This window comes from Zea mays, chromosome 6 (genome assembly GCF_902167145.1).
Source record: "Zea mays cultivar B73 chromosome 6, Zm-B73-REFERENCE-NAM-5.0, whole genome shotgun sequence".
Taxonomy (NCBI): Eukaryota; Viridiplantae; Streptophyta; class Magnoliopsida; order Poales; family Poaceae; genus Zea; species Zea mays.
Genome location: NC_050101.1, coordinates 137,548,717 through 137,559,714, shown reverse-complemented (window position 1 = coordinate 137,559,714; position 10,998 = coordinate 137,548,717). Strand labels below are relative to the sequence as shown.

Sequence of the window (10,998 nt, the reverse complement as noted above, 5' to 3'; positions counted from 1 at the left end):
CCTTTAATATATTTCATGAGTAAATTAAAGGAACGAAGTTTTTTTTGTCAGTAACTGTGTTACCTTGTTTTGATCCCTCCTAGAAATCAGAGCAAGTCATTAACAACTATGATCCTAGTCAATAAATATAAATGGATACACTGCGTATCATTTTTACCTAGGGCATGCACTTGTGCTGCCAAAAATTTTAGTGCTCCATTCGTTTTAAGTTGCTAATCCATCTTCCCGTGAAATGCATGGTCTTTCATTCTCATCCAATTCCATATCCTACATTTATAAACATGTAGGCACCCCAATTTCCCTATTCTCCTAAAACAATTGTGAAAGGGAAATGAGCCTAATTATTTTCTATAATCGATTTTGGTGTTTGATGTCCATCACAAACCACGTGGACTAACTAGTTTGCTTAGATGTCATTTATCTCAGGTGCATAAGGTTCAACATAAACCAAGAAAAAGATTAAGTTGGGGACTCAAATAAATTTGGAGCAAAGGCTTGAAATGGTGATGCCAGTGGCGCACCGGACAGTGTCCAGTGTGCACCAGACAGTGTCTGGTGCCCCAGGCCAGACACTACTCAAACAGGTCGCTCTCAGGTTTTCCAGAGACGCGCTCCACTATAATTTATCGGACTGTCCGGTGAGCCAACGGAGCAACGATAACCTGCGCCAACGGTCGACTGCAAAAGGTGTACAGTGCTAAGTCAGATGTCAGGCTGCGAAGTCAGAACACATCGGACATGTCCGGTGTGCCACCGGACTGTCCGGTGCAGCTACAGGACAAAGGGCTTCAACGGTCAACCGCTCCAAACTCCAACGGGCCGCTGACGTGGCACGCACCGGACTGTCCGGCGCGCCATGGCCAGCAACGGCTAGAACAGTGGTTGGGGCTATAAATACCCCCAACCACCTCCATTCAAGCCATCCAAGTTTCTGAAGTTCACATTCAATACAAGAGCAATAGCATTCACTCCAAGACACATTCAAAAGATCAAATCCCCTCCAAGCCTCAAAATCAACTCAATCACTTAGTGACTTGAGAGAGGGTGTTTTATGTTCTTTTGTTGCTCTTGTTGCTTGGATTGCTTTCTCCTTTCCTATTTCCCTAAGTGCTTTGTAAAGCTAGCAAGAGATACCTAAGTGTGTGGTGATCCTTATGGGGTTTTAGTGACCCAAGTGGTTAAGGAGAAGCCTCGACCGGTCTGTGTGACCGATTGATAGAGGGAAATTGTTGGAATAGAACCAGCCTTTGTGGCCTCCTCAACGGAGACTAGGTTCTTTAGAACCGAATCTCGGTAAAACAAATCATCGTGTTCACTTGTTGATCTTGACTTGATTTGTTTCCCCTCTTCCTCTCTCTAAAGTTTCTTTGCTAATATTGATTTGAGTTTGCTCCCAAAGTTATTCCCATCAATTTGAGAAACTCATAGATAGAGAAACAATTTGTCGCACTCCGATTTAATTCTAACGTTAACTCTGGCCTTAGTACGTGTTTAAAGTTTTTAAAATTCAGGTTTCGCCTAGTCACCCCTCTTTAGGCGACTTTCAATTGGTATCAGAGCTAGTGCTTCATTAAGAGTTTAACAAACTCGAAGTGATGTCTGGAGATCACACCAAGAGGGAGATTGTCACCGGCGACAAAGCCATAGGCTCAGAAAGGACTCTGTCAAGGGAGTCCGGCGACAAATACAAGGAGGAATATTCTTCCTCATTCAAGTCATATATTAAGGGTGACAAGAAGAAAAAGAAAATGAAAGTGGTCTACTACGAGACCGATTCTTCATATAAAAATATTGTGATTATTAATGTCATATAAAAATATAATATGATCATGTTTTTCTTTCTTATCGAAGATGAAGACCCATTTGGGACCCGACACCCGAATGAGTATGGGTATATGATGAATCTTATACCCATTATGGGTATGGAGATAAAGATAGTTATAGCTTTATGGGAATGGGTATGAGATATCTAAACCCTGTGGGAATTCCCCATTAGGCCTTGTTCCGTTAATCCCGTAACCTATGGATTGGACGAGATTGAAAAAAATTGTGAAGAAATTTGACTTGTTTGAGATTTAAACCCAATCAATCCCACTCAATCCACATGGATTGAGAGCTAACCGAACAAGCCCTTACATTGACATCTCTACGAGTGACCCTCTAGCCAACAACAATTTAGGTAATTCCCATGTTGCCAGCTAAGAGTGACCAATCCAAACAAGATGCACCAAGATTACATTAGGGCAAAATAATTCACGGAAGCTGAATAACCAATTTATTGGATCAAAAAGAAAGTAGATGTTATCACAGGATGGCTACATAAACCTTCTGTGTGAAGTAAACTGTGAGTACGAAGTCAATCCCTGGAACCAGAAAATGCAAAAGAGATCTACGTGCACGAAGTAGCTCTGCCACTACTGGACTTCACTACCACCTTTCTCTCACATCATCCGATTTGTTCTGTTTTCCGTAAAGTGGTGGTTCGCTATCAGTTCAAGTCACTGGCAGGCCGTGGCTGTGGATCATCACCTTCACGAAGAGAATATCGAAAGAATGTTCTTCTTAACGATGAATTCATCAGCTTTGGAAGGACTGATTGACTACAATACAATAAAATATGGAAATTAGCTTCTTAAATAGTAATATAGCTCAAAGATTGAATGGAGGATGGAAACTTATATGCCCACCTTCTCCAGCATGCGGTGAAGCCTCTCAGTCTCCTTCTTAGTGTAGTCAGAGCCCTTGTCTATGATCTTCTTTGCAGCTGTCACATATATCTTTCCATGCCTGGTTTAGAAGCAAAATAGTTAGTACTTGTAATTTGACAATGGCACTGCCTACATAATAAGAATGTTAAATCAATCGAGTAGCTTGCAAGCATAGTGTAGGGGAAGGTGGAAGAAAGTACTTGGCTGCAGAACCGCTGAGCTTAGCAACATCCTCTTCTATTTTAGAGAGGACTTCCTTCCGCTTGTCATCAGCAGCATTGAGAAACTCCTTCACAAGAGGATTCAAGCTTGGCACAAGCCCAGCCTACACAGCAACACATGAACAGAATGCATCAGATCCAGAATTCATCAACTTGCTTCCAAAGCGATTTCGCTTAGCTTTATAACCAACCTCTTGATTCAGGTGGCCCTTTGGATCCCGGCTGGTGCCACACTTCTCATTAATGAACTTGACAAAGTCATCCAAGTCCCGGCCACCATCATAATCTTCACCGGCTTTGTTTCCCTTAGGGAAGAACTTCAATGTAGGGAAACCAGAAACACCATATCTGCAGAGGTATATTATTAAAGATGCTGTGAACATGGAAGAAAGGACAAACGTAGTTATTATAAATTGTCATAGGTTGTGTTATCCCTAACAGTCTGTCAAACGACGAGAGAATCACTTCTGTGATTCCTGAGGAAATTTTTTCATCACAATCACAATATAAGAAAATCCAGTGGTGTTAAACTAAAGGCAGAAAGCTAATGTGCATAACAACCACTGAAATAGACAAGTCAGAATGCATACTTTTCAGCCAAGTCAGTGTGCTTGTCAGCATCAATATTGGCAATCACAACACCGTCGTCCTGCTTGAAAACTGAAGCCAGCTTCTCATAAATCTAAATTTAAGTACATGTTCAGTCCACAAAAAAAATGAAGACCGCTGCAATAATTTGGAAATTTTCAAGCTAATACTCTACTAACCGGAGCAAGATGCTTGCAGTGACCACACCTGTAAACAGAAGGGTCAACAATGCAGTTCAATTTCAGTAAAGTAGCGAGATGGAAATAATTTAGGTGGACATAAGTTGAACATGATAACCAACCATGGGGCATAAAACTCAACAAGGACATCTTTGGTTTCATCAAGGACAATTGAGTCAAAGGTCTCTGAAGTCAGAACCACGACGCTTGAAGGAATGGCAGCTATCTTGACATTGGTACCTGGAACAATGTGCATTAGTTGACAACAGCCGATTCTTCAACAGGTAGCACTTGATAGGACTTCATTCAAAATAAAGATAACATCATGTGCATAAAACATAATTAATTGAGGAGCTTTCGCATCATATAATAAGTAATGAACTTCACAATAACATCATAGCAAATGGCTTACGGGTTTATACATAACTAAAGTAATGAACTTCACAATAGAAAAAATATATATGAACATGACTAACAGCATCTATAATAAGTATGAAAGGGGCCAAAGGATGGCTGTAAAAAGCGCATGTAATCACAGAACAATAGAGTGGTGTGGGTGGGTGTGGGTGTTTGTTTTTTGTTGTGTTTGGCCTTTTTCTCTTCATAATATAATGCAATTGATGTTAATTGCTCAAGATTTAGTGCTATAAGTAACCTGTTTGTTTCTTTTGAAAGAATTATACTAGGGGCAGCCCCTACTGTGATAAATGTAAATGTATGCTTCATTGTCCACAAAATTGGTAACAAGAAAACAGCACAACATGGTTGAGAACTGTTTTTAGTAACAGGTGAGGCCTACCTGCTTCGCTGTTAACAAATTCTGCAAGGGCTTCCACAGAACGTTGACCCTCATACCTGCACAAGAGTAGATTTAACATTATTTATCACAATAAAAAATTTCTGGAAAGTACAAAACAGAAGTTATGAATTCTCACTTCTTTGGCTCCAGGGAACCTTTGGGAAACCATTGAATTGTGGGGTACCCAGAAACTCCATACTTGCTGCATACACTCTTGTGCTCATCACAGTCAACCTAGGTAGTAGATACAAAAAGGAAAACAGTTAATTCATTGCAGCAAAGAAATGTAATTAGATATTCAGAACAAGTTTCGATACCATAGAAAATTGTGGGATGTAAATGATGAAAACTGTTGCAATACCAACATTCCCCTGGGGAGACTAAACAAGGTGAGATGTACCTTTGCTATCAGTACAGATTTAGCCTTCTTGAAGCTGGCGCCAAGTTTTTCATACTCGGGGGCAAGCTTTTTGCAGTGGCCACACCTAAGAAACAGAAGATAGTCAGAAAAAGAGTAACCAATAAAAAGATCACTAAAACAAATGGTCATAGAAAGGTTTCCAGATAAGTGATTTGTGCTCACAGAAAGGCTTTTGGATATGTGATGCTGAATATATATCCAAGAGACAATCATGATCTATGAGAATGCTAATGAGCCTTTAGGGCAAAAGCCCATTAGTGAGGATCTATATATATGGAGGGGTTGGTGTGCTTGAGAGAATCATCTTAGTCTCCGCCGCTCGCTGTCTATCTTCAAGGGTTGCAAGCGCTCAAGACGCCACCACCGTTTCTCTCGTTGCGCCCATATGTGTGGATACCATGTAGACGCTGATGTTGCTGCAGCGTTGATCAACAACGAACTTGAGGCGTATTGCTGCTCTTGGTACACGAGAACGTTCGATTACTTTCACTACATCGACATGTTTTTCTTCTGCTGCACAGCCTATCTAGTGGTAACAATCTATGATCCTCCATTCGCATGCTATCTAGGTTGAACATGATAGATATGCTAGATTGCTAGTACGTAGCATACACGTTTTCCATCATGCGAGAGATTGCAAAAGAAGACGAGATTTTAAGAGATTGATTGTACGGACTATAGTATACTCTAAAATGTTTCAATCAGATTTTACTTATTTGAAACACTCGTCTGGTTGGCAACACTGTCACTTCGTGAAAGCTTCTCTCAACAAATAGAATTCAGACAAGTGAGTTCCTAAAGAACCCCACCCAAGTATAAGAGAACCAAATCCTGAGTTTTTTTTTTGCCTGAAAGGCATTTAAATAGTCCGTGTGATTCAAGCACTGAAAACCCTTCTAGCAGTAAGACCTTCCCCGCTCTCATGGTCATGGGCATCTGCTAACAAGTTAAAGTACTAGGCAGACTACAGCTATAGAGGAAAACAGCCAAACAATAAGAATGGGTTACAGGTAGGAGTGGTAATGGACTCTAAATTTTACGGTATAAAATTTAAGGATCGAATCAGATTAGGATCGGACTCTATTCCTATTTATTTTGAGGTGGACTCCAAGCTCGGAAATATTCAGATCCCGTAAGTCTCGGTGCAGCAGTCGCCTACATCTACTAGGAAAACGTTTGGGATCCCAGACCCATTTGGTAAGAAGGATCCTTTAACAGCTGGAACTCTGCTAGTTAGCTACGAGAAGCACAAACACACGCAGCCGAAAGATCCAGGCTTTCTGGCTCCCGTAGAGCAATGGCTATGCGATCCTACTCCCCCAAGAATCCAAATTGGTCAACTCGATTGTCAAGCTGGCACGGATTTATTAGCTACAAAAACATGCTACAGATGTAAGGACGAGCGCAGCAATTTCCAAGGATGCAGGGAGGGCTTTCGTTTTTTTTTTTTTTTGCCAATGATGACAAATAGTTAATTTTTCCACATTCCAGCCTCTCGCATCCAGACCCAACGTCCAACAAACCACGGATCCGGCCCGATTACGAGACAAAGATGAGGGGAGAGGGGGGCGAACCATGGCGCGTAGAACTCGACGAGGGCGCCGCGGTCCTGGCCGACCTCCTTCTCGAAGTCGGCTTCCGTCAGGGCCACCACCTCGTCGGCGGTGGCGGGCGAGACGATCGCGGCCGCTGCGGCGATGACGAGCAGGAGGCCGAGGGCTCTGCGGGAGATCTGAGGGAACGCCATGATGCGAGTTCGAATGGAAAATCGGGGAGAAGTGCAGTTACTTGGTTATTTTAAAGGGAAAATTAGAGTTAGAAGAACGTGGGCCCACGGCACGTGAAAGGCATTGCCTACAGGCTCCGAGCATCCGTTTCTTCTACGCCAGCGCTCCAGCAGTGCAAGGGGTAAAATGACCGTACGCGACAGCACACAAAACATAAATTATACTGACATCGATTGTTTGGGAATCTCATTTTTTTCTAAGCCCCATTTTGTTTCGTTGGAATTAAATTCTATTTTAATAATTATAATTTATACAAAGCTAATTAAGTTCATATATTTAAATATATAATATATTTATATATTATCCTAAATTATATGAGAGAAATAGTTATATACTACATTTATGTTATAACAAAGTAAGTAGAAGAGTGTGCTATAAGTTGAGCATTGGAAAAATAGCATGCAAATCTATAAAATCAATTTTCATCTCTCACCCTATGAATTTGAGATAAGCTTATATAATAACTTTGGAAAGTGGTGAAATGTCACATTCTAAAAAAATAGCTTATTTCCATTAGTAAGATTCCAATTCCTTAAAATGAAAGGAAACAAACGGGACCTAACTAATTTTCATTTTTATAAGAAAAAATATTTTATTTTTTCTTAGAAAAATAGAAAATCTCTTTTAGAAAAGTGATACTTTCAAATCTCTACTCTCTACTATACTTAAAGCACCAGTTTTCAACGATCGTCCCGCGTCATTTTTTTACAAATGACCCCTCACAACTATCTCAAATTAATTTGTTGCACGTCTATAGATGGCTAAACAGCGGCCCGGCACGGACCAGAGGCCCGCGAGCCACAGCTCTGGCCTAGGCACGTCATGTCGGCCTGCTGACTGTAACGACCGGCCCATTAATCCGTCGGCTCATTTGATTAAATCAGCGTAAAATGTTAAAAATGATGCAGAAGGTGGGGTTTAAACCCATGCCCTGATGGAATAAGGGCGGGAGACAATGGGTGAAGCTATCTAACTAGTAAAACATCATGCTCAGATATTTTTAATATTGAATATAAATTGTATACATGTATATACGGTTTTTGTAAAATAAAAATCGTGTCGGGTCAGGCCAGCACTAGGTGCCGAGGCTATAGCCCAAACACGACACGACGTTCTTGGTTTTTGCAAGCATTAGGTCGTTTCTGAGACCACATTAGCGCAATGGACTCCATGATGTTTGAGGTTGCTGAATTGGATTGAGCAACAATGATTTGTCACACTAACAGTAAAATGAAAGGTTATTTGTTGGTTTTAAACGTTAGTAATTGCTACGAAGTAGCATAATTTATATGGAGTGCATCCAGTTTTTATTGATGCCTAACTTTAGCAATCACTCCATATTTTGATCTATCTTTTTATAAGTTTGAGTTCATTTAACTTATTTTAGAAACTTGAGCTCACAAACTTTCTCTTATTTGATCTCTGTATGGTGGAATTATGTCATTCTATAATCTCTGTTCGTTTAGTCAGTCGTTGTGAACTTTTTTCTAATCGCTCACTTGATTGGTCTTGTTGTACCAAAACATATTGGATGGAGTAAACAATAACATCAATTAGTCAAATAGAAAAACATTATACGGAAAACAGAGACAATAAATAAGTCGTCGCAACGTACAGTCAACCGACTAGTTAGCTCTAAAATGTTTCTCCGCGAAAAGTGAAAAGCAAAAGATAATATTTATTACTGCTACTAACAATACAAGAAAAAAGAACATGATTCCTCTCGCGAGAGATCGGCGGGTTGCGTACGGATGATTTGGGGGGTGGGGGGCACCTAGTATCCGTGTTCAGCAGTATCTATAATTTATCCAAAATCTATACTACTCTATTAAGAGTCTAGTGTCAGCGTCCACACCCTGCCCCCGCCCCCACCCCGCCCGTCCTCATCCCGCGCGCTCCGCTCGACTACCAAAATCCCACCGCCCACCTCTGCAATGGCCGCCTCCCGCGCCCCACCCCAACGTGCGGTGTCATCCTCCCTCCCCCCACCCCACCCCGCTCCGTCATCCTCCCTCGGTTTCCCTCCTATCTGCCCTCCGAATCCCGCTCGTGAACCCTAGACACCCTCCGTCGAGATCTCCAAATCCCACTCTCGAACCCCGTGCCCCCGCCCTCGTCCGCCCCACATCGTGCGATGCCCCCGCCGCGAGAGCTCCCCTAGATGGCATGGAGCGTGTCGCCCACGCACTTGCCCTGACCCTGATTGCACACTACCGCCGCTGGATGTCCACGCGCTGGCCCTCTTCATCTCGCTCGCGGTGGTCGTGGTGCAGACCTCGCTGATCATGGTGGAGCGGAGGGCGAAGAAGCGGATGGTGTTCGTGATGAACAAGCTCATGTGGCTGGTGTGCCTCTTCATCTCGGTGGCCTTCATCGCGCTGACCTACGTGGTGGTGGGGCACGACGACTGGTGGCTGGCCTGGTGCACCATGGGCATCGGCGCCGCGATCATGCTCACCACCCTCGGCTCCATGTGCTACTGCATCGTCGCGCACAGGTTGGAGGAGAAGAACACCAGGAAGATCAGGAGGGCCTCCGCGAGCCAGTCCCGCGGCTCGTGGTCCCGATCAGTCGACTCGGACAAGGAGATACTTAACAGCGAGTACAAGACGAAGATGTACGCGCTGTAGGATGGATAGCAAGTGTAACATGACGGATTCTTTTGTACATACCAGTGCTTTTGTTTCGCCACAGGCTGCTCCATGGCATTCGGCTCGGGATGCAGAGGCTGCGGCACCACATCAGTCTTCTTCAACCAAAGGACTGAAGGCCCTTCCTGCGGAACCAAGTTCAGGTCACTTGACCGGTGTGCCTGTTCCTGGGGAGTGAGAGTCTGCTCAACTGTGTGGTTCTTAGCGCCTGAAACCATCAATGGTGATGGAGATAATTCAGCTAGAAATTTAGAATAGAATAAAGTGTCCGGTACAAAATGCATTGTGTCGTGCAGTAGATATGATGATCTTGTACACGAGGATCTCATCGGAGAGAGTGATTTGTTGAATTCTTGTGGGCAGTTTTTTCCCTTGGGAGTTGGGACTTGGGCTTGTGGTCTGTGACGCAGGGAATATATGTGTTGACAAGATGAAAACTGTCACTGATCGGCCATTTCCGAGACTAAATTTGTGTAACTTGTCGACCACCGGAGTGAAATGTGTATCTGCGAATAACGATATAGAGTATGTGTTTGTTAGCGTGTGTTGGTGACCTGCTTTGATTCTTAAATGAGACTAAAATAGGGAAACACATTTAAAGATGACAGACCTTTATTTCTTCAATCTATTTAAGATAGATTGAAGGAGGAATGATACCTTAATTAATAACCTTTGAGACATAATATACAAATGTTCAAGGAAAATCTTAAATGTTATGCTCCCTTTATTATTCTTTCTCGATTAAGGTAAGAGAGTCGCAACTTTGGAGACTAGCAACCAGGTTTCCTTTAGAAGGAAAAGTGTCCCTGTATATTACAGTGTACCTCTATTTATATGACGAGGTAGAGTACAACTTCGTATAAAATTATAAACATACTCTCAGTTCATAAACATACATCTATACTATTCTATTAAGACAGTAGTGTCAGCGTCCACACTCAATGCCCCCACCCCCGCGACCACGTCGGCCCGTCCCTAAACTAGCGCGCCCTCGCCCCCATCCGCGTCAAGCGTCACCCGCCACACCCGCCCATCCCAGCGCGATTCTCGCGTCGCAACGCCACACCCGCCCATCCCGGCGCGACCGCGTTATCGCCCTCGACCCTCGCAACATCGCCCTGCTCATCTTCAAGGCCCTCGCCCTTGACCTACAGGGCCACCACCTCCCTGTGATGCGCGTCCTCGCGCCGCCGCGCGCCCAAAGCTCGACCGCGTCGTCTTCGTCAAGCTGGACGTCGGCCACACGCCACCCGTCGTAGCTCCACCTCGCATCTCCGGCATGCTGCACGTCCCACGCAGGCAGTCCGATGAGGCGCGGCGCCTACAAGCAGTGTGTCGACTTCAGCCCCTCGCGCCGCCACCGCGAGGATGGCCTCCTCGCCCTCTGCTGCCTTGACCGCGACGTTGGGCTCTTCAAGCGCCGTCATGACGAGCCTGCTCCTGCCGTCGCTGTCTCCGATTCGACTCCTACACCCTTGAAGTCGACGGTACTGCAATAGAAAAATTGTGGATCTTGCCCACGATGCTCATATCCACCGTGCCCACCGTGCTCCCACCAGCACCCGCTCATGTCCAAGGAACTCTTCGGCTACTTCGTTGCGCCGTCATCTTCCCCATATTATGGTCGCCACACCACTGTCCCTA

At 44.0% G+C, this 10,998-nt stretch overlaps 2 protein-coding genes across 2 annotated transcripts; one reads left to right on the top strand and one right to left on the bottom strand.

Moving 5' to 3' along the window:
- Positions 1 to 2,252: 2,252 nt before the first annotated feature.
- Positions 2,253 to 6,671, bottom strand: LOC606414 (protein disulfide isomerase 7). The gene is made up of 11 exons (NM_001112289.1): positions 6,491 to 6,671; positions 4,896 to 4,980; positions 4,632 to 4,729; positions 4,496 to 4,551; positions 3,819 to 3,936; positions 3,697 to 3,724; positions 3,520 to 3,611; positions 3,121 to 3,277; positions 2,909 to 3,033; positions 2,688 to 2,787; positions 2,253 to 2,600 (listed from the first exon to the last, which is right to left on the bottom strand). The coding sequence occupies exons 1-11, from the start codon at positions 6,661 to 6,663 to the stop codon at positions 2,532 to 2,534; spliced, it is 1,101 nt and encodes a 366-aa protein (NP_001105759.1). The 5' UTR covers positions 6,664 to 6,671; the 3' UTR covers positions 2,253 to 2,531.
- Positions 6,672 to 8,582: 1,911 nt separating this feature from the next.
- Positions 8,583 to 9,877, top strand: LOC103631430 (ankyrin repeat-containing protein At5g02620). Its single transcript, XM_035960164.1, has one exon. The coding sequence runs from the start codon at positions 8,989 to 8,991 to the stop codon at positions 9,331 to 9,333; it is 345 nt and encodes a 114-aa protein (XP_035816057.1). The 5' UTR covers positions 8,583 to 8,988; the 3' UTR covers positions 9,334 to 9,877.
- Positions 9,878 to 10,998: the final 1,121 nt, after the last annotated feature.

Excerpts from the sequence above, each read along its gene's own strand:
- LOC606414 (NM_001112289.1), bottom strand. The coding sequence starts at position 6,663 with ATGGCGTTCCCTCAGATCTCCCGCAGAGCCCTCGGCCTCCTGCTCGTC. Across the intron at positions 3,725-3,818 it reads GTTGAGTTTTATGCCCCATG|GTGTGGTCACTGCAAGCATC; the intron begins GTTGGTTATCAT and ends TTCTGTTTACAG. Across the intron at positions 3,612-3,696 it reads ACTGCAAGCATCTTGCTCCG|ATTTATGAGAAGCTGGCTTC; the intron begins GTTAGTAGAGTA and ends ACTTAAATTTAG.
- LOC103631430 (XM_035960164.1), top strand. The coding sequence starts at position 8,989 with ATGGTGGAGCGGAGGGCGAAGAAGCGGATGGTGTTCGTGATGAACAAG.